Raw genomic sequence first — 22,163 nt, forward strand, 5'->3', positions numbered from 1 at the left:
AAAAAAGCAGAGGTGACAGTGAACCACTGAGATGCCTACACAGGGTAAAAAGTGGGGTTGGTACCAAACACGGTGTTGGTGAGTCAGATTTTCTACACAGGCTCCGGTGGGCGGGCACCGGGTTGCCAGATAAAAAATGGGATGCCCCAGTTACACCTGGATTTCAGATAAACAATGCCTATGTGGGTTATACTTAGTTAAGTAAATGCAACTTAGTATCCTTTAGCACAAACCAGCTGGAGCCAGAGCCCAGGGAGTTCACTGTCGCCCTCCCCCTAGGCTGGCCTCCTGGGGCCTAGAGCAGGATGAGGAAGGGGTGTGGAGGGGCAAACAGGGACCCCAACACACCAAGCAGGCTAGCCAACGTCTCTGTGCCCTCACCTGGAGGATGTGCCGGGGCTCGGGCCTCTGAGCCAAACGCATGATTATCAGGGTGACTCCTCACTCCCCCTGGCCCCCTAATGCACTGGCTCCAAAAAAAAAGACTGGAGCCCCACAGGTGCCTCTCCCCCTTGCTTGGCCTTGTGCACACACTTTAGCAGTAGAAGCTCCAAGGAACTCAAAAGGCTTTAGGCAGCCCCCCATAACCCCCTTCAGCCTGCACCCCACTTTCTGACTTGAGCATCTGACTGTTTTGTTTTGTTTTGTTGCGGTACGCGGGCCTCTCACTGTTGTGGTCTCTCCCGTTGCGGAGCACAGGCTCCGGACGCTTAGGCTCAGCAACCATGGCTCACCGGCCCAGCCGCTCCGTGGCATGTGGGATCCTCCCGGACCGGGGCACGAACCCGTGTCCCCTGCATCGGCAGGCAGACTCTCAACCACTGCGCCCCCAGGGAAGCCCCATTTGACTGTTTCTTGATAGAAGTGCTTTGCAAAAGAAGCTTCCCCAGCGGACTGCGACTGACTGACTCTTCCCCATCATTTGCTAACTCTCCACCATGCTTTCAAAACCAGCAGAACATCAGGATCTCTAGGGAAGCTTTTAAAGCTCTGATGCCTAGGTTTCTCCCAGAGCTTGAATCAACTGGCCAGCAGTGCAGCTTAGGCATCGGGATTTTAAAAAATCTCCTCTAGTGGTTCTAGAGGAATTAGGGTCAGACCTAATTCCTAGAGAATTAGGGAATGGATCCATCCGGTGGCCCAAATCATCTTGGGGGGGGTGGGGGGCTCCTGAGGGTTTAGCCCTGATGCTTAGAATCCATGTGGCTTGGGAGCATGGGAGGAACAAGAACTCTGGTGCCTGAGTTCAGTCCCAGCTCTACCACTCAGAGGCCAGATGCCAGTCCCTTGTCCTTCTGAGATTCAGCCTCCTCATCTGTGAAGGAAGACAGGTAACCCCTCCTTCTCTCAGAGGTCAGAGCAGAACACCGCACACGGAACACTGCGCAGGCACACAATCCATGCCAGTTATGGCTTTCATAACATGAAACATCTGATCTGCCTTGTTTCAAAGGTGCAACTAGTCATGTCTGGACTATCAAAGGTCAACACATGGAACCGATTATGCTGACTTAGATCATTCAGCCTCTTGCAGTGAAACAGGAATACATGTTTACCCAACCAAGGGTGGCTTTCCTTCTCTTTCCCCTTTGGCAGCATGCCAAAAGTGTCACAGAAAGGCTGAGGGGACACTTTCTGGCCAGGGTTGTGAAGCAGCCGCCCCCCTGGTCCCTGTGTCATCTGGGGCTGCTTCTCCGCAAGAACCAGCTATGGTTTTCACAGGACCCAGGAGAGACGCTCTCGTCCCCAAGTTTAACTCCTCTGTCCTGCCACCCCTGACACACACCCTCCAGCCCACCAATACCTGAAATCCTATTAATTTTAGCCTTTCTTTTCAGGAAAAAAGATTTCCTTCTAAAACGTGACCGTCGCTAAAGACCAAACACCTTAGCAAGCACAGTTTGTCCCAGTCTTTCCTAAGTGACAGAGGGCACAGAATTCCCTCCAAAAACAGAGTAGATGGACTTTCCCCTATTTCTTCCACTAAGTACACCTAAAAACACTGGGCATTATATTGACATATAAAACGAACATTTTTTAAAACCCTGAAGAGTGGACAGACGGTAAACCGACCCAGGAACAACATGGTGACGAATTCCCTGGGTCTCCTTTTGTCCTGTGTGTCCCAGATTTGGAAATGCTAACAGGCAAAGACAAAAAACAACAACAAAAGCCTGCTATCTCTAGTCAAAGGATTAGGAAAGGGCACCTCAGCAAGACAGAAGGCTTTTAAACAGTAAACTGCTCTCCTCCAGGCAAACAGCCCAGGAAAAACCATGGCCCCATCCCCACCCATGCCAGCAAAGATCAAGTGGGGAGCCTAGACTTGGACCCGTACCAGGCTGTAAAGAGGTGCCACATTCCACTGGGTGGTATCAGAGAGGGCCAAGGAGGGAACTGGCACTTTCATCCCTACTGATTGGTGTTAGTAAAGCCCACGTGGGGAGCCTCGACTTTTATTCCCACATGGCATTAACAAGGCATCCCTCCTTGTCCCCGGCAGGGTGGTATGAGAGGAAGCCTAGTAGAGATTCAGGGCTTTCACTACTCCCTAGCGTCAGTGGAGGTCAGGTGGGGAACAGTTGGAAAGTAATCAGGCACTCCTACCCCTCCCTCAGCCAGAACTCCCACCCCACCCCTGACCAGCAGTAATGAGGACGAGGACCATCCCATACTTAGATGTCAATGGAGGCTGAGTGGGGAACCTAGAATTCTACCCCCACCAGGCAGTGAGGCCCCCTACCACAGCGTTTCAGAGAAAACCAAGTAAAACAAAAGACAAATAAGAGTCAGCCTCATAGTACCCCAAATGTCTAGGTTTCAATTAAAAAATTCTATCTGAAACTGAACGAAATACAAACACCACAATGACAGAGAATTATCTGAAAAAGCTTTTAAAGAAGGAATCATAAAAATACTTCAATGAGGGCTTCCCTGGTGGCGCAGTGGTTGAGAGTCCGCCTGCCGATGCAGGGGGCGCGGGTTCGTGCCCCGGTCTGGGAAGGTCCCACATGCCGCGGAGCGGCTGGGCCCGTGAGCCATGGCCGCTGAGCCTGCGCGTCCGGAGCCTGTGCTCCACAACGGGAGAGGCCACAAGAGTGAGAGGCTCACGTACCGCAAAAAAAAAACAAAAAAAACAAAAAAAAACTTCAGTGAGCAATTACAATTATGAAACACATGAATAAAATAGGAAGCCTTAGCAAATAAACACAAAGTCTCAGTAAAGAAAGAGAAGATTGAGAAGAGAAACAAATGGGAATTTTTGAACTAAAAAATACAATAACCAAAATAAAAAACTCAGTGGATGTGCTCAGCAGCAGAATGAAGGGGCAGAGAAAGAATCAGTGAACCAGAAGATAGAGCAACAGAAAATTATCCAATCTGAGCAACAGAAAAAACTGAACAGAGCCTCTGCAACCTGTAGGACTACAGTACTGAAGAGCTAACATTTGTATCATCAGAGTCCTGGAAGGAGAAGACAAAGATGGCAAGGCTGAAAAAGCACTTGAAGAAATAATGGCTGAAAACTCCCCAAATATGACAAAAGATATAAACCTACAAAATTAAACATCTGAATGAACCCCAAATAAGATAAACCCCAAAAATATCCACAGCAAGGTACATTATAATCAAACTTCTGAATACTAAAGACAAAGAAAACATTTTGAACGCACTGAGAGAGAGAGAGGACACCTTACCTATAGGGGAAAACCAATTCATATGATAGTGAATTTCTCATTAAAAACCATGGAGGATAGAAGGAAGTGGCCATTTTCCTAAGTGATGAGAGAAAAGGAATGTCAACTCAGAATTCTTCTGGAATGAAGGGGAAATCAAAATATTCTCATATTAAGGAAAACTAAGAGAATTTGTCATCAGCAGACCTACTCTAAAAGAATAGCTAAAGGAAATTCTCTAAACAGAAAGGAAACAATAAAAAAAAGAAAACCTGAATCATCAGGAGGGAGGAAAAAACACAGAAAGGAAAAATACTGGTCAATACAATAGAATTTCTTCCTCCTCTTGATTTTTCTGAACTATGCCTGATGGTTGAAGAAAAACTGTAACACTGTCTGATGTGGTTTTATATATGAAGAGGAAATATTTAAGATAATTATGCTTTAAATGGGGGAGGTAAAGGGACTCAGAAGAAGGTAGGGATTCTATAATTCACTTGAACTGGTAAAACATCAACACCTAATAGACCACAAATTACATTAAATGTAAATGACATAAATATTTCCATTAAAAGACAGATAATGGCAGAGTAGATTAAAAAACATGACCCAACTATCTGCCATTTATAAAAAATTCACTCCAAATATAATGATACAGGCAAGTTGAACAAAAAGATAGAAAAAAGACATACCATGCAACCATTAACCAAAAGAAAAGCAGCATGCCTACATTAACATCAGATAAAGTAGATTTATAAACAAAGAAAATTATCAGAGACAGTAAGACACATTATGTAAGGATAAGAGTCAATCTACCAAGAAGACATAGCAGTCTTAAATGAGTATGCACTAAAGCAAAGAGCTTCAAAATATGTGAAGCAAAAACCGATAGAACTGAAAGGAGACATAAACAAATCAACAATTATAATTAGAGACTTCCAACATCTCTCTTTCAACAATCGATCAAAGGACTAGGCACAAAATAAGCAAGGATAAAGAAGAACTTGATGAGATTGCCAATGAAAAGAATCTAGACTACATTTATAGAACATTCCACCCAACAACAGCAGAATACACATTCTTTCCAAATGACGATGGGATATAAACCAAGAAAAACCATTATCTTGAGCCATAAAGCAAATCTCAACAAATTTAAAAGAACTAAAATCATACAGTTTATACTCTCTGATTACAATGGAAATAATTATAAATTAATAACAGAAGGTAACAAGAAATTTTCCAAATACTTGCAAACTAATGCCTAAATAATCTATGGATCAAAGGGGAAGTCTCAGGGAAATTTTTTTAAAAATACATTGAACTGAATGAAAATGAAATTACAATGTATCAAAATATGTGGGACACAGTTGACACAGTTTTGAGGGGAAATTTTGTTTAGTAGTCTAATCTCGTAACATGGAGAAAGAAGAGCAAAGCAAACCCAAAACAAGCAGAAGGAAGAAAATAAATATAGGAAATGAATTGAAAAAAGAAAAGCAATAGAGAAAATCAATGAAACAAAGAGCTGGTTGTTTGAAAAGATCAATAAAATTGATAAATCTCTAGCAAGACTGACAAAGAAAAAAAGAAGACAAAAATTACTAATATCAGGAATGAAACAGGGAGTATCACTATAGACTCTGAAGACATCAAAAGTATAATAATTAAATACTATGTTTGCAGCCAACTAAGCCCACCATGCTCTCTTCCCCATGGGAGCCCAGCGTGCAGTGGCTGCAAACAGCAGCCTCCTCGGAAGTACATGCAGCCTGTTGCCTGTATGGGTTGCTCTAAGGGACCCTGGAGACAGACCTTTGCAGTGGACATTCATGTCTGGCAATGCTAACCCCAATCTAGGCTCCAGACAGGTATGCACGGTGCCTTTGGAAAGCCCCAGGGCACAGTGGCCAGTGCCCACACTGGCCAGGTCATAATGTCCATCCACATCAAGTTGAAGAACAAGGAGCACGTGATTGATGCCCTGCGCAGGGCCAAGTTCCAGTTCCCTGGCCACCAGAAAATCCACATCCCCAAGAAGTGGGGACTTACTAAGTTTAATGAGGATGAATTGCAAAATATGGTGACAGAAAAGTGGCTCATCCCGGATGCCTGTGGGGTCAAACACGTCTCTAATAGTGGAAACTGAGTTTAATCACCAATGGCCAATGACTTAAACAATCATGCTTGTGTAATAAAATCCCACATAAAGGGCTTAAGCAACAAGGTTTGAGGAGCTTCTGAGTTGGTGATGAGCTGGGAGGGCGGTACCCCGGAGGGGCCATGGAAGCCCTGAGCCCCTTCCCACATACCTTGCCCTATGTATCTCTTCCATTTGGCTGTTCCTGAGTTGTATCATTTATAATGAAATAGTAATCCTAAGTATAGCGCTTTCCTGAGTGCTGTGAATCATTCTAGCGAAGTATCAAACCTGAGGGGGAGAGGAGGCCATGGGAATTCTGAATTTATAGTCAGCTGGGCAGAAGTGTGGGCAGCCTGGACACTCCATCTGAGCTGGTGTCTGAAATGGGCGTTGGTGGGGGGAGGCAGTCGTACGGGATTGAGCCCTTAACCTGTGGAGTCTCTGCTCACTCTAGGTAGTTAGTGTCAAAACTGAACTGAATGGTAGGACTCCCAGTTGATGTCCCCTTTGGTGGAGCCGCTGAAGCGAGGTTTTCTGTAATGTGCAAACAAACGTAAACCCCAAGGACATGGTAACACTATAGTGTTACCAATATAATTACGCGTGATCAAAGGATAGAGAGATGAGTGGGAGTTAAAACACCGATGGCGGGGAGGGGGTAGTGCTTTTGTCCACGGGGAGGGGAGCAAGGGGATGAGACTAGAGAGGGGAGCAGTGGGGGGCTTCAACTGTACTGCTCATGTCTGATTTCTGATGCTGAGTGGTGAGCACAGAGGTGAGTTTTATTCCTGTATATTCTTCTGTGTATCCTAAATATTTCATCACAAGATTTGAGTATGTAAATAAAAGAGTAGGTAAGAAAAAAAAAATGTGATGGTAAAAAGAGAAAGATAGGCCTTTCTATTTACTAGCTGGCCCACCTGATAAGAATGATGGGATCCCTCCCTGAATCTTTCTTCCACCCGTAGGTCCCCAAATCATAATGTTGCAGGAAAAAGAGTGGGGCACAAGAGGATGGTCTCGTCCCAGGTCTCAGGCGAGTCCCTGGGATGGGCCGCCAAGCGTGGGTTCTTGGCTTCACGCAGGGAAGAATTCAAGAGTGAGCGATAGTAAAGTGAAAGAAGGTTTATTCAGGGAGAAACGCACTCCATAGACAGAGTGTGGGCCATCTCAGAAGGCAAGAGATGCCAGGGTACGGGGGTTGTTGGTTTTTATAGGGGTGGGTAATTTCATAGGCTAATGAGTGGGAGGATTATTGCAACTATTTGGGGGAGGGTGCAGATTTCCAGGAATTGGGTCACTGCCCACTTTTTGACCTTTTATGGTTGACCTGGGAACTGTCATGACTCCTGTGGGTGTGTCATTTGGCTGACGTATTACCATGAGTGTATAATGAGGCTCAAAGTCTAGTGGAAGTCGACTCGTCTGCCATCTTGGACCTAGCTGGTTCTAACCAGTTTATGTCAGGTCCTCCAGGGCTGTGTCATTCTTTTAAAGGTTGTGTGCCCTGCCCCCTCCCACTCAACTTAGCTTGAGGAATCATCCAGCCTCACAGTTCTCACCCTAGTCCAAGACTTGCTGTCTTCCCTGGATAAACATAACTACTTTATTCTTACCCTCAGTGGCCAGGTTCTGATACATGCCCTGGGGGGAGGAGTCCAGGGAGTGGTGTGAGGCTCTGCACCCCTCCTCGAGAATCAGACACACTGGATCCATGGAGTGTAACAAGAGATGTGGCACACAACGGCCTGGACCCACGCAGGACAGGGTCACACCCCAAAGATTGAGTCCATAGGTCCTGGGTGGGACCTGGGCTTCTGTATTTTGAAAATGCTTCCTAGTTGACTTTCTCCTGGGTCTTGCAGCCAAAATGCTTTGGAGCTTTACATTCTACAATTTATTTTATAAAATAGTTTTAAATTTCTAAATATAAAATTATATCATAACATTGAATAATTAGACTTTTTTGTTGTTTGTTTTTGTATGTGTGAATACACATTTTTTATTTGTCTTGGATATCCACCTAAGAGTAGAATTGCTGGGCCATATGGTAACTTCATGTTTAACCTTTTAAGAAACTGCCAAACTGTTTCCAAAGAGGTCGCTCCCTTTTACATTCCCAACGACAGTGTATGAACGTTCCAATTCTCCAAATCCTTGCCAACATCTGTTACTGGCCTTGTGTTGTTTTTGTTCTTGTTGTTATTCCCATCCTAATGTGTATAAAGTGATATCTCACTTATTTCCTCTCTAGTTTTTATTATTTACTTCCTTCTACTTGCTTTGGGTTTAGTTTATTCTTCTTTTTCTAGTTTCTTATGGTGGAGGTTTAGGTTATTGATTTAAGAGCTATCTTCTTTTCCAATATCAGTGTTTACAGCTATAAATTTCCCTCTTAGCACTGCCTTAGATGCATCCCATAAGCCCATAAGTTTTGCTGTGTTTTCATTTTCATTCATCTCAGAATATTTTCTAACTTTCTTTGTGATTTCTTCTTTGACCCATGCGTTATTTAGTAGTGTTGTTCAATTTCTACGTTTGTGATTTCTTAAATTTCTTCCATTGTTAATTTTTAACTGCATTCCACGTGTGCAGAAAACACACTTTGTATGATTTAAATCCTTTTAAATGTATCGAGACTTAATTTGTGACCTAACATATTGTCATTTGTTTGGACAAGTCCAGTATCCTCAGAAATACACCTCCGTGTTTTCAGACTATGCTACTGCCCCAGATAGAGCTGGAGGGGGTCCTTCATGGGGACACAGCCCAGGCAGCGGGGAAGGGCAACTTCCCACAGTAAAGAAGCCACTGGCATGACTCATTTTTAAGAAATACCCCGCGCTGCCTCTAGCCCCACTTCTGGGCTGATGCCTGCACTCCTTTTGCCAGTGTCAGGAGCAGGGCTGGGGTCTGGCGGCATCACACTCACGGAAGGCAGCATGTCCGAACCTCACGACGAGAAAACATCCCAGCCCACTTGTCTCCTTCAGATGCAATCCATTTTCTGCCCACCAGGGGCCCCAGAATCACCTATCTGCAACCCGCACTCCCCCACCACTTAATCAACGGTGATGTGGAATTTCAGAAAGGCGAAGCATCACACCCCAGCTGTCCCTGCACGTTGAAACTGGGATGAGGACTTACATCTTCAGACTCTCAAAGTGGTTATTTGTTTTTTTAACCTAATGCTTGACATCTCATGCTAAATCTAAGAGCTTCTTTTTTACTTTGTCCCCAAACTTTCACAGAACATTGGTTTCATCCACAAGTCTTCGGATCGTGTCCCAGAATTGGAAACAGGCTCTCACTTCCTGCGTGGAGGCAGCCACCCTTGGGAGCCCATGAATATTCATCACTTCGCTGTGTATTCACTGAGTAGCTCAGGGACAGAAAAGTACTTTCAGCAAGTTTGAGTCTATGTTCTAATATCCTCCACGAAGACAGCCTGTCCTTACTGGTAAAAAAGATCATTTTCTTTCTTTCTTTCTTTTTTTTTTTTTTTTTTTTGCGGTATGCGGGCCTCTCACTGTTGTGGCCTCTCCCGTTGCGGAGCACAGGCTCCGGACGCGCAGGCTCAGCGGCCATGGCTCACGGGCCCAGCCGCTCTGCGGCATGTGGGATCCTCCCGGACCGGGGCACGAACCCGCGTCCCCTGCATCGGCAGGCGGACTCTCAACCACTGCGCCACCAGGGAAGCCCCTTTTTTTTTTTTTTTTAATATTTCACAAAAAATTTATTAGAACTAATAAAACAACTTAGCAAAGTTTGTTTGCAGAATATGAAATCAACATATACGCATCACTTGCATTTCTGCACATTAACAATGAACGATCCGAAAAAGAAATTAGGAGAACAATTCCATCATTTTCTAAAACGATAATGAAGTCGGTCTTCTATTCGTAGCTTTAAAAAGCCCCACGGCTTACAATAGTAAAACAATCTCGTCTCCAAAATAAACAAGGCTTTCCTTTGTATGTCCAAGGAGAGGCAGGACCAGAGCTCAGGCACATTCTAAGGCGTCTACTGGCCCTGAATGCCGTGGCAGCTAGAGCACCCAACCCCACCCCGTGCCCCAAAAAAGCAGACGACAAAGAAAAGGGATCTGTCAGACAGTGTTTGCCTGATTGTCCAGCGCCAGCCTGAGACCTAAATTGTGAGGATGGGCCCCTCCCCGAGTGAGCTGGGGCAGAGCTCTAACCCCATGACAATCAGATCCTGCTGGGCCCTTGGCTGGCTCCCCAGAAGCTAGACAACACCTTTGAAGGGATCGACTGGGAAAAATCCAGGAGACACCGTTAAAAATGACTGCGGACAAGGAGAAACATACAAGCATAAAATGTGGTGCCACAAATATCTACGCGTTGCTCTTATGAAATGCAACGGTTTTTCTCCGAGCGTAAGTCTCTCAAACATGCTTAGCTTTTGGTGTAAAACTTCTCATATACGATATTGGTCCAAACATAAAGCCAACATCTGTCTCCTCTCTCTCTTTTTCTCCCTCTCCCCTCTGCCCTGCTCCTTTCCCCACCCCTGCCACCCCCAAGACTCATGGAAAATCCATTTTATCGTTAAGTGAAAGAAGCATTAACAGTGGATGAAATGGACAAAAGGATGAAATAAAACGGTTTAGAATGGAGTGCAGGTTTCTCCACAGACTCTTGAAGACATACTATCTTTCCTTCACTTGAAAACACCAGGACCTAAGGAGGTGACCTGGATGTGGCAGCTAGGCCAGGCCTACTGGATCCTGCTGGCTGACAGAGGCCCAGACAGAGTGGGAATGGCAAGGCAACCGAGAAGGGAGGGCTGCCCAGCTGCTCCAGGTGCTGGAGGGGCCAGGCTTCCAGGCCTCACAAAATTGGGGAAGACCTGGGCCCTCACTGTGGTTAAGAATCTTTCATACAGTTCAATAGCCACACTCCAGACAAAGAAAAATAAGTCCCAGGAAGGAGAAAGTGCTGGGTTGGTAGGTACTCTCGGTATTCTTGCTCCAAAGATGGGCTGCATGCAGGATCCTCCTGCCAGGCTGCATTTTCAGCATTTTAGCTGGAAGCAGCAGGGCTGGAACAAGGAACAAGATAGGGAACAAGTTACCTCTGGGTCAAGGGTTAGCAAATGCCCAGAGTGTGGGATGCAGAGGAGTCTGGGCCTTTCCCAGGGTACCTGGGGGCTCGCTTACACCTGCCACCAAGCAGGAAGCATCTGGAAGCCAGGAGTGCACCTGGGCCTCCCTGTCCGGTCTCTCTGCTACAAGACTACCTGCACACACCCACTCAGACACAGAACGTCATCTAAGAAACAAAGCCTCATTCTCTAGCCATTGCAGCCAGAAGACTGCATTTGGCACACTTAGTTTTAGCTGGAAAAAAGAAAAGGAATTATCTGGATGTTTACACTCAACCCCCCCAAAAATTACGAAACCAAAACAAAACCACACCCACTTTAGAGTAGAGTGATGTGGGAAAATCTGAGCAGGAATTGGACTTCATTTTTATACCTTCCTGAGAGGCACATGACAGGAAGCGATTCCTGGACTAAGTTAAGTCTGAATTCAACAAGTGAGGGTGATGGGGGGGTTAGGAGGGGAGTGGTCAGGACAGGCCCTGCCTCATCTGAGGTGACAAGCATGGGTTTTGCTAGGAGAACTACTAGAAAACAGTCCCACAGAGCAAGGACTTCAGCGCTCTCGGATGGACACCCACAGCCCCTCCACCAGAGCGCTCTGAACAGTGGAGGCTGGCCCACAGGTCCGCCCTCATATTTCAAGTTGCAATTTAGGACATATTTCAGTGAGAAAAGAAGAAACTTTTCCCCCAATACCTTTTGTTTAAGAAAAACAATTACCGCAAAATTTGAGTTGAGAAGGGAGAGGAAGCATGGGTCATAATGGCTAACAGTTTTGAAGCATTTACCATGTGACACTGGCTCATTTATCCTTCCATAAATAACAAAGAATCCCACAGGACCGGTGAGGAAACTGAGGTCCTGAGAGTTAGTCACTGCCCCAGGGCTCCCTAGAGGCCAGCTAGGCAGGACAGGAAGCCCGGCCACTGGCCACTCAGCCCGTGAGCTGCAGCCCCTGTTAATTTTCATTCCAAGCCCTAGAAGCACACAGAGTGAACCCGCTTTTTTCAGGTTTTATAATTAACTTCCTGCTGAGATGCATCCCAACCAGAGCCATGTGCTTTGGTTTAAGATTAAACTAGTAACAACAGGCCTGAGTCAAGGCACTCAGGACCCCAGTGACCTGGGAATCGGGCAATGTGCCCTGGGCAAGGAGCTGTTAAAACTGTGTCTTTAACATGAAAAATTGGCTTTTGACTTATTTTTAAAGTTGGGATCGTTAAGAGACTATAAAATACGTTAACCTTGTTCTATCGGCCTTAATATAGTCCAAAAATCTACCCTAACATTTCTAGTAAGGAAATCACTTTGGCATCACGGTGAAATGAAAGATTGTTTTCTAGCAACCAAGCCCCAAGCACAAGGTCATGGGAGCTGCAGCACTTGTTTCTGGAAAAGCCGGTAGGAAGAGAGAAGCAGGAAGAACACACGGTGAGACCTGCAGAGGCCTGGGTCTTTGATACCATCTGCAGATACTGAGCACCTGAAATGCGCATCATGCTCGGAAAGTAAAGAGGAACCCATCAGGTGGCAGCAATGTTATTTCATGGAGTGTGTGTGTATAACTTTGGCAGCAGTGGCAGTGAGGGAAGGCCTCTCCAGGAGAACACCTGAGTTGAGACCCAAACGACTAGAAAGAGCCAGTGTGCAGAGATCTTGGGGAAAAGGTTCCAGCCAAAGGGAACATCCACAGCAAAAGCGCCGGAGACGTGCCGCTCCAGCCACAAGGGGGGAGTAACTGGAAATGAGTCAAAAAGGGAGAGGGAGGCCCCCGAGTCCTTGCCAACTCCGGTAAAGAAGGGAGGCCCCTGGAGGATGTCAGACAAGGGGACAACCCAGCCCGATTCACCTTCAAAGTCTCATTCTGGCCATTATGTGGGAAGCGGAGGGTCTGCATGTGTTCATTTCCAGGCCGGGGAACCCATTTAAACCAAGGTCCGGCCTCAGCCTCCCTACCTGGCGGCATGTTCCCAATTCACGGGCACCTAAAGATGCAACCTGTTCGTAACCAGCTCTGACTGGCAACCCACTGGCCCTGCTCCTAGAATAACCTGGAAATTATTTATAAAAATAAGACTGAAAAAATAATTATTCTCAATTTGAAAAACCCTAACCCTAACCCTAACCTTAAGGAAGTGGATCAGAATAAGTTTTGAAAAATTACTTATTTTTGAAATGTGCCCTGCTTACTTCCACAAAGCATTTTGAGTCCATTGATACAAAGCCCATAAGCAACTAGACATCTTAAAGTCCTTTCTGGGAAAATGTTGACAGTATATTGTAATGTGGTGACAGCTTCAGTTTGGGAGAGAAATGCTAACATTGAAGAGTTTTAAAAGCCCAATTAGTTCTAAGGGCTGAGTTTAGGGGCCAAGCACTGCCTCATCAACGGCTAGGTCCTTGCAATGCCTTCGCTTTGATCCACTTCTGTATTTCTTGTCCTCTAGCTTCTCCTGGGCCCTCTAGAGCTACCCTTTGCCTGATTTGTTGCTCACTGGCACCCCCATCAGAGACGGAACAGAAAGGAAAGATTGGTGAGCCCAGAAACGCCCCTGGTTCAGCAGTTTCAGTTCTGTGTGTGTTTGTCTTTGTGGGAGGGTGTTTGTGTGTATGGGGTGGGGGTGAGCGGTAGGGAGGATTCCAGGGTTAAAGTGATGCGTAAATTGTAATTATCCATTCCTCTACAGTGTAGAGTCTAAACACACATTCACACCCTGTCTCTCTCTCCCCTCTGCTGCCTGGTGAGCAAACCACTTGAAACCACAACATGCAATACGAAAATCGTAAAACTAGACAAGGGGTCCAATTTCCATTTTTAATCTCTTCCTACAGCACTCTTACTTCGCTCTAACTTGGCCAGTGAGAACCCCATTCTTCCAGCTTTTCACAAAGTAAAATGTAACACTGCCAGACATCTCACAGGTAAATTCAAGATGAAAAGCAAAAGGTAGGAAAAGAAACACTGGAGAAACTTTTCATTCTTCCTGCTGGGTGGATTTTAACAGACCTTTTGTGATTACCTGCCTCAACTGATTATTGGCTACAAAAGGTTTTTTTATTACAGCTTTTTTAAAAAATTAGAAAAACACTCCATTTAAAAAATGTCTTCCACCAAAACTACTGTTTCCATTACTCTTCCCATAATTTTCACCACATTCACTACGTCCAAGACTACTGTTAATGGCCAGCCTTCCCTAGTAGCAAAATATAACAGATTTGCAGCAGATTATGAAAAATGGATCTGGCAGAAATGCTGAGGAATTTTTGAGGGTTTGGTGGAGGGCTGGGAGTAAAGAACAGAATTGCTTTAATTATTTGCTTGGTTTATGTTTCGGATGTTTGCTTCAAATTGCTATGTTGCCCCAAATTATAAATTGCATATGTAATTTAATGTGTGCACTGCTTAAGAATTTCTTATTTGAGCAACTGAGCTTTCCAATGAAAATGTCACAGGGAAAAAATCTGAAGTAAATTGTTTAACTATAAATTGAACTTCCCAGGTACTCTTAAAAAACATCTTTGACTATAATAGGTGAAAGCTAAACCTTTTAGTTAAGGAAAAATGCCTGAGATGTGTTTATTCAGTATAAAGCCCGGTTAAATTTCTTCCAGCTTCCTTAAGCAATGTATCAGCGATTAAACTTCTAACCCGTTAATCACTTATCCTCCAAACGAGCTGCTGATGCAGAATGGGACCTGCCCTCCCCTGCCACCACTTACCCATCCAGTCCAGTACTGGATGGGTAAGAGTACTTATACTGGAATGCCTGGCAGAGTCGAGATAAACCTTAGCGCTGACCAAGCACGTTAGATTCGGTTCAGCAGTAACAGGGGTGAAAAGAATGCTTCCCCTTTTTCCGGGGTCCCCACGCTCCCAGGTGTCCCTGCTAATGTTGCCCATGAGGGCCCGGGGGGGGGGGGAGCAGCCGGACGACAGTCCCTCCCGGTCGCACTCTGGCCTTGGTGGATCTTAGCACCGGGACTGCGACCCCCAACTCCCGCAGCCTGCTGGTCTCCGGTCCCTCGGGGGATGATGGGGTCTGCGGCTCCCACAACTCCCGCCAGAGCCAGGGTCCAACCACGCAACCATGTCCAGGGAAACGTTTTCGGCGCATTCCCCTCTGCCGAAAATTTCAGGACTTGCAGCGCGCCCGGCCGAGCTCTGTTTCCCTCTTGGAGGTGAAGGGAAGCCCTCGGTGCCCACCCCTCCCCGGCTGCACTGGGACGCGCGCCCACGACCCAGCCTGAGTGCCGGGACAGTGCGTGGGTGGGAGCCCCTGCGCCTCAGCACCCGGCACCGCTGGGGCGGGGGTAGGTGTTTGCAAACTTGCCAGCTGCTGGGTGCGCCCGCGTCGGCGAGCTCCCGGTCCCCCGCGCCCGGCCCCCGGCCCCCGGCCCCTTGCACTCACCACCCCTCCACAGCGCGGGGAGGAAGAGCCACGGCAGGAGCGGCAGCAGGGCCCGCCCCATCCCGGGGCCGCGGAACTGGAAATTCTCTGCGGACCGACGGACAGATGGACGTCCAGAACCTGCCGCGTCGCCGGCCAAGCGCGCCCGCGAAGCAGCCCAGTCCCGGCGGCCCCGGGAGCCAGCGCCGAAGTGGCGGAGCCGAGCCCCTGCGGGTGGCGCCGAGGGCTGGAGGGGGCGGGACGCGGGCCAAGTCCGAGCGGACCGAGCCAGTCGGGGAGGGGAGGGGGCGGGAAGGAGGCCGGGAGAGGAGAGCCGCGGAGGGGGAGGAAGGGACGGGGCTGGACCGGAGGGGCGGGGAGAGGCGGGCCTCGGGTCGAGCCTGGGCCGACCGGGATGTGGGGCGGGGGCTGAAGAGAGGGGAGGGAGGTGGGGACCATAAAGGGGAGGGGCGGCCGGAGGTGGGGAGGAGAAAGGGGCCCTGGCTCTGGGCTGTCTCGACGTCCAACACGTGCAGGTGGGAGGGACAGAGGGAGGAGACTGGGTTGGGCGGGGGGAGCGGAGGCCGTCCCACCAGACGTAAGACTAGGCGCCTGCAGCTGGGGGGCTGCGGTGGTCCCGCAGTCTCGGCTCTGCGGACACAAGACCCAGACAGCAATGCTCCCAGAGGCCAAGGCCACCGTGGCGGCGCTCCCTGCTGAGCGCCACACGCATCCGCTCCCGGCCGAGCGCCCCCTGGGTACCCGGCCAAAGGGGTGAGACCAGCCTCAGCGTCGAGGAGCTCACCGCCTCCTGGGGAAGAACTCTTCGCTGTGACCCCGAGTCCAAGAGAGGTGACGCTCACGGAGGGAGACGAACGTCAATGTAAAAGTGCAGACGTGAGTGGAAAGAGGCAGCCCCCAAACGACAAAGTGTGGAGGAGCCAGGAAGGCAGACGCAGAGAAAGTTAACCGTGAAAGAAATGTCAGCCACTTTTACTAATAATCGCAACAATAACTGACATATATATGTATATGTATATATATACTTTAAGGAAACATTTTTAGAATTTATGTGTTTTAATGCGATCCTTTGTCAACATGAGCCATTCCTCTGCTCAAAACTGGACAGTGGTTCCCGCTTTCTCTCTGCATAAGAGCCACAGTCCTGCCTTGTGGCCTTCAAGGTCCTACACGACCTGGTGCCTTTTCTTCTCTGACCTCATCTCCATACTCCACCTCCATTTATGCTGCTTTGTGGTCCAGCAGTCCCTGACCCCTAGGCTGGTCACTTGGGCTAGATTTGGCTGTAAGGAGGCAACCAGCCCACATGGATTTAAATCGGTTATCACTTGCACTGACAGCAAAAGCAGTCAGCACGATGTCACCTCCTGGCGTCCCTAGTCCCATAGGATGACACCAAGCCCGAGGGGCCAGATGAACAGACATGAAGAGTGGGTGGCTTTGCTGCTGAGCAGCCAACTCTAAAGTACAGCTGAGCAGCTTCATCGACTTTCACAGGTGGCTACTGCTGTGTCCTTGGGGGCAGGGAGAGGCATGGAGGGAAGGCGTGGAAACACCTTGCTCAACTAAAAGTCTGGAGAAGGAAGAGAAACAGGCATGCCTTGAGAGAGAGATATGAAACTGCCTGCAACAGCTGCTCACCAGGCTCACCTCCCCCTGCCGCAGGAGGAATCACGAGACAGTCCGCCAAGACCCGGGTAAGACTGCAGTCAAGACTCGCCTGCACGCCTGTGTGGAGATGTGCAAGGTCGCCAGGCCATCTCAGCAGAGCCCTTGTTCTCCTGCAGTGTCCTTGCTGCTGCTCATATACACCAGACTCTGTTCCACTGCAGGGCTTTGCATCGACTGTTCCCTCTACCTGGAATGCTCTTCCCCCAGACTCACCCCCTCTTGGTTAATGCTCCTCCTTCAGGTCTTTGCTAAGTCGCACGTTCCTGATGAGACCCCCCCCTAGTATAAAACTATCTAATTATTTATTCCTGTGTGATATACAACCCCAAACGCAGTGGGGGTAAACAGCGGCCACTGTACTAGATTCACAGATTCTGTGGGTGAGAGATTTAGATGGGGCACAAGGAAGATGGTCTGTCTTTCCTCCTCCATCTCTCCTGGGATGTTAGGCTCAATGACTAGGGACTAGAATGATCGGAAACGGGTCAGCAAACTATAGCGTGTGGGCCTATCCTCTGTGTTTGCAAATAAGTATTACTGGAACACAGCCATTCCCTGTGTGTTGTCTATGGCTGCTTCTGTGCTGTAATAGCAGCGTTGATTTCTTGTGACAGAGATCAGAGGGCCCACAAAGCCACACGATCTGGCCCTTTACAGAAGTTGGCCAACCCCTGATCTAAAGGCCTGTTTCCTCACATAGCTAGCACTTACACTGGGATGACTCCAAAGACCAGGGCTGCAGACCAGAGCACCTAAACAAGGCTTCTCCATGGTGGCCTTGGTGTAGCTGGAAGACTTACATGGAGGCTCAGGGCTCCAAGAGTGAACATTCTTTCCAGTGGACAAGGTAGAAGCTGCATGGCCTTTCATGACCTAGCCCAGAGGTCACCCCACTCCACTACACCAGACTGCCTTGGTGGACGCAGTCACGGCCCCACTCTCATGGGGAAGAGCCGTAGCTCCCACCTCCTGATGATGGAAGGGTCGAAGGATTTGCAGCATCCTTTTAAAACTTTCACGAAGAACAAAGCTTAGCTCGAATGTGGGATCTCAACTCTATTAATTTTTCATACTTGTCATGCATCTAAATGTTACTGCAAGTTAATGTCCTAATTATTCAAGGCATCAAAATATGTGACAGGAAAAGTGAGTTTAAGAGAAAAATCAGACCCCATATTACACAACTATTTCCATCCTTACAGGATGTCTTCCCCCAAAGGCTAAATTTGTGCAACTTTAGCAGGGCGACACCAACCCAGGACCCATACTTCAGTGCCCACACTGTCTCCTGTATCTGCTAAAGACTCCACATGTTACAAGGGGGAGCCCCTACTTTTATTATGTAAGAAAAAGAGGGAAAGTCAAGGGGCTATAGCAGTGTTCATCCAGGGGCTGGGAAAGTCGACCCCCACCGACTCAAGTGTAGGAGGGCTGTGTCCCAAATCAAGTGGTATTGTGATCACAATCCATGCCTCAAGCACGTCCAACATACCAGTGATGGGATTTAAGACTCACAACTGAAGTCCCCAGAGGAGCATGCCAGACTACACATGAAAGATGTAAAGAGTTGATTCTCAATGGCCCTATTCTATTTTTTTAATTTTATTAAAATATAGTTGAGGGGCTTCCCTGGTGGCGCAGTGGTTGAGAGTCCGCCTGCCGATGCAGGGGACACGGGTTCGTGCCCCGGTCTGGGAGGATCCCACATGCCGCGGAGCAGCTTGGCCCGTGAGCCATGGCCGTTGAGCCTGCGTGTCCGGAGCCTGTGCTCCGCAACGGGAGAGGCCGCAACAGTGAGAGGCCCACATACCGAAAAAAAAAAATATATATATATAGTTGATTTACAATGTTGTGTTAATTTCTGCTGTACAGCAAAGTGACTCAGTTATATATATATTCTTTTCCATTATGGTTTATCACAGGATATTGAATATAGTTCCCTGTGCTATACAGTAGGACCTTGTTGTTTATCCATCCTGTATATAATAGTTTGCATCTGTTAATCCCAAACTCCCAATCCTTCCCTCTCCCACCCCCCACCCGCCCTCTGCAACAAGTCTGTTCTCTATGTTTCATAGCTATGTTCATTTGTGTCATATTTTAGATTTCACATATAAGTGATATGGTATTTGTCCTCTTTCTGACTTACTTCGCTTAGTATGATCATCTCTAGATTCATCCTTGTTCCTGCAAATGGCATTATGTCATTCTTTTAAATGGCTGAGTAATATTCCACTGTATATATACCACATCTTCTTTATCCATTCATCTGTCAATGGACATTTAGGTTGTTTCTGTGTCTTGGCTATTGTAAATAGTGTTGCTATGAACGTAGGGCTGCATGTATCATTATGAATTACAGTTTTGTCTGGATATATGCCCAGGAGTGGGATTGCTGGATCAATGACCCTATTCTAAACCCATATCCTCTTCCTTTGTTGTCCTACCCACCCACATACACATCCCCCTCGCCCCTTTCAGCCTTGTCTCCAGCTGGGGCCTGTAATTGACTTCCCACTCCTGCATCCAGTCCAGCACGTGGACCCCCAATTCACAGCTGGCCTCCTCCCATCCATTTTAACATAGTGCAGATTGCCTAAAATTTAGGGATCGGGCTTAGCCTCACGGTATTCTATGAATGACAGATTGCCAAGAAACAATCTCATCCTGGTTTCAGTGCCAGAGAGCCATTCATTCATTTATGACTCCACAGAAATTGACAGCATGTGCTCAATTCCAGGTGTAAGACCAACCCCTGGAATGTGTCACTGAGCCAACGCACAGCACCTCCATCAGGGAGCTACTATCTCATGGGCCAAATGCCAGTCAAGGACCACTTTGGTTCTCACCCGCCCAGCAGCCATTCCATGGTCCTCCCACCGCAGCACCCTGGTTTCGCTTTGCTGAACCATGCCTCCTGCGCTCACATTCCCTCCTTCCCCTGCACCCGGAGGTGGTGTTCTCCTTGCTGCCTGAAAGATCGTTCTCTGTCCCTCTCTCCAAAGTCTCCAACTTTGAATCTCATATCATCAGACCTGCTTGCTGCGGTCACTACAGACCCCTCGGTCCCTCCCTCCTATTCCTTGAAGATTTAAGTACTTGCATCCCTGTCACTCTTTTCACAAAATCCCTGTCATAATTCTTGGTGGTTTCAGTCCTGTATAAATGACATTCCAACACCACAGGGTCCAAGTCTCTTGACCTCTTGTCCCCCATATTGTGTGCTGAGCAACGTGTTGGAAATCCATGTAAGTACCAAGTTCTTGAAGTTTGCTGGGGAACTGGGATGGTGCCCTGTAAGAGAGTCAACTCAGAACACCCCATATCTTAAGGGAAGCACAAGCCTCTTGTAGTTTCTTTTTTTTTTTTTTTTTTTTTCGGTACGTGGGCCTCTCACCGCTGCGGCCTCTCCCGTTGCAGAGCACAAGCTCTGGACACACAGGCTCAGCAGCCATGGCTCACGGGCCCAGCTGCTCCGCGGCATGTGGGATCTTCCTGGACTAGGGCACGAACCCGTGTCCCCTGCATCGGCAGGCAGACTCTCAACCACTGCGCCACCAGGGAAGCCCTCTTGTAGTTTCTTGTAGGTGGTGCACACATCTTGTTCAGCACACTCTCCATTCAGTGTGCTGAACAAGATGCTCGGAGTCCAGGTGTGTAGCTCTTGGGGGACCACTCTGCAGGTAAGGTAATCCATTAGGAAGATTGAATTGAATACAAGTGAACAGCTGTACTTGTATAACTAATTGGCAGTGAAACAGGAATCCACTGCTGATGAAGACTCACCGGATCCACATTCTACAGTTTGAAACAGGAAGAGGATATAGTGTAGCAACAGCAGTAAAGTTAATATGCATCACACTTAGTGGTTGTTTCATTGTAAGGGCCCCAGAGAGGCCAGGTACAGGATCCTTTGTCCACCCTTCTGTAAGATTGTGGCTGGATGCACTTCCTATCTTGGATCAGGAATCACCTGGAATACCTCAGAACCAGGGAGCCCAAAATAGAGGCGTAGCTGGAGATTTTGATGTTTCATGGGTCACCTAGGCATATTCCTGAGGCATAACCAGCTTCAAGAGCAGACCCCTCTAGGGGGTCTCACTGAGACTACATACAAATCCTCTGTCTCACTGGCTTTTGTTTAGTTTGCTTTGTTTCGTTTTATTTTTTAAATTTATTTTTAATGCAGTATAATTTATAAATTATTAATAAATAATTTTAATAATTATTAAATAATTTTCAAGTATACAGCAAAGTGATTCAGTTATACATATATATGTGTGTATATATATATATATATATATATTTTTTTTTAATTCTTTTTCAGATTCTTTTCCATTATAGATCATCACAGGGTATTGAGTATAGTTCCTTGTGCTGTACAGTAGGTCCTTGTATCTCACTGTTTTCAATAAACAGCACTGATGAGCTGGGACACATCTCCCTGAACCTCCTCGAACCCACAAAGCAACATTACTCATCAGTATGCTTCGTGCCCTGACCAGGAGCCAGGGCCATGCAGGAACTTTAGCAAAATAGCTCAGGCTAATTCCAGGCCCTCCCAGCACAATGGCTTCCACAGTCATTGCAAAATGATACAAGTAAAATTTCCATTCAGCACAGTGAACATGATGGTGGACTAAAAGTGTTTCCTTTTGTAGTTCTGGGGACACTTTAGCATGAAAATCCGTTCCATAGGCAAAAAAAAAAAAAAAAAACTTACTGGAAGTAAACTTGTCAGGCTCAGAAAAAGGATGGTGCTGATTAAAGATGCCCCTCCGTGGATACAAGGACAGCTGTTGGGCTTTTGTAGTTTGTCGGGGAAAAGTGACATTGTCCATGTTAGAGAAACCATTAGGTGTCCTGGAAAAAGTAAGAGAAGCTCAAATATCTAAGTGTTACAACTTTATAATAATGAGATGGTGTATGTTTTCATCATGCTGAAAAACACACCGGAAGTTCCATTGTCTGGCACTTGTAAGTTGTGATGGGGCTGGGAGAGCTCTGGTGAACCCTGCATTCAGCCAGCACACTGAACTACATACTAGAGGCCGGGTGCCCAGTTCTTGAATTTGTTGGCAGATGATTATGGAACATGTAAAACACCTCACTCCACGTGCTGAACAGCAGATTGAAAAT

At 47.2% G+C, this 22,163-nt stretch overlaps 1 protein-coding gene across 1 annotated transcript in view; it reads right to left on the minus strand.

Annotated features, from left to right (window-relative positions):
* Positions 1-15,527, minus strand: part of MERTK (MER proto-oncogene, tyrosine kinase) — a 117,297-nt gene extending 101,770 nt beyond the window's left edge. The window contains exon 1 of the mRNA XM_081254357.1: positions 15,354-15,527. Coding sequence (XP_081110483.1) covers positions 15,354-15,414 — 61 coding nt within the window. The 5' untranslated portion in view covers positions 15,415-15,527. The remainder of the gene's footprint in view (positions 1-15,353) is intronic.
* Positions 15,528-22,163: the final 6,636 nt, after the last annotated feature.

Source organism: Mesoplodon bidens (assembly GCF_964165515.1).
Source record: "Mesoplodon bidens genome assembly, chromosome: 14".
Lineage (NCBI taxonomy): Eukaryota > Metazoa > Chordata > Mammalia > Artiodactyla > Ziphiidae > Mesoplodon > Mesoplodon bidens.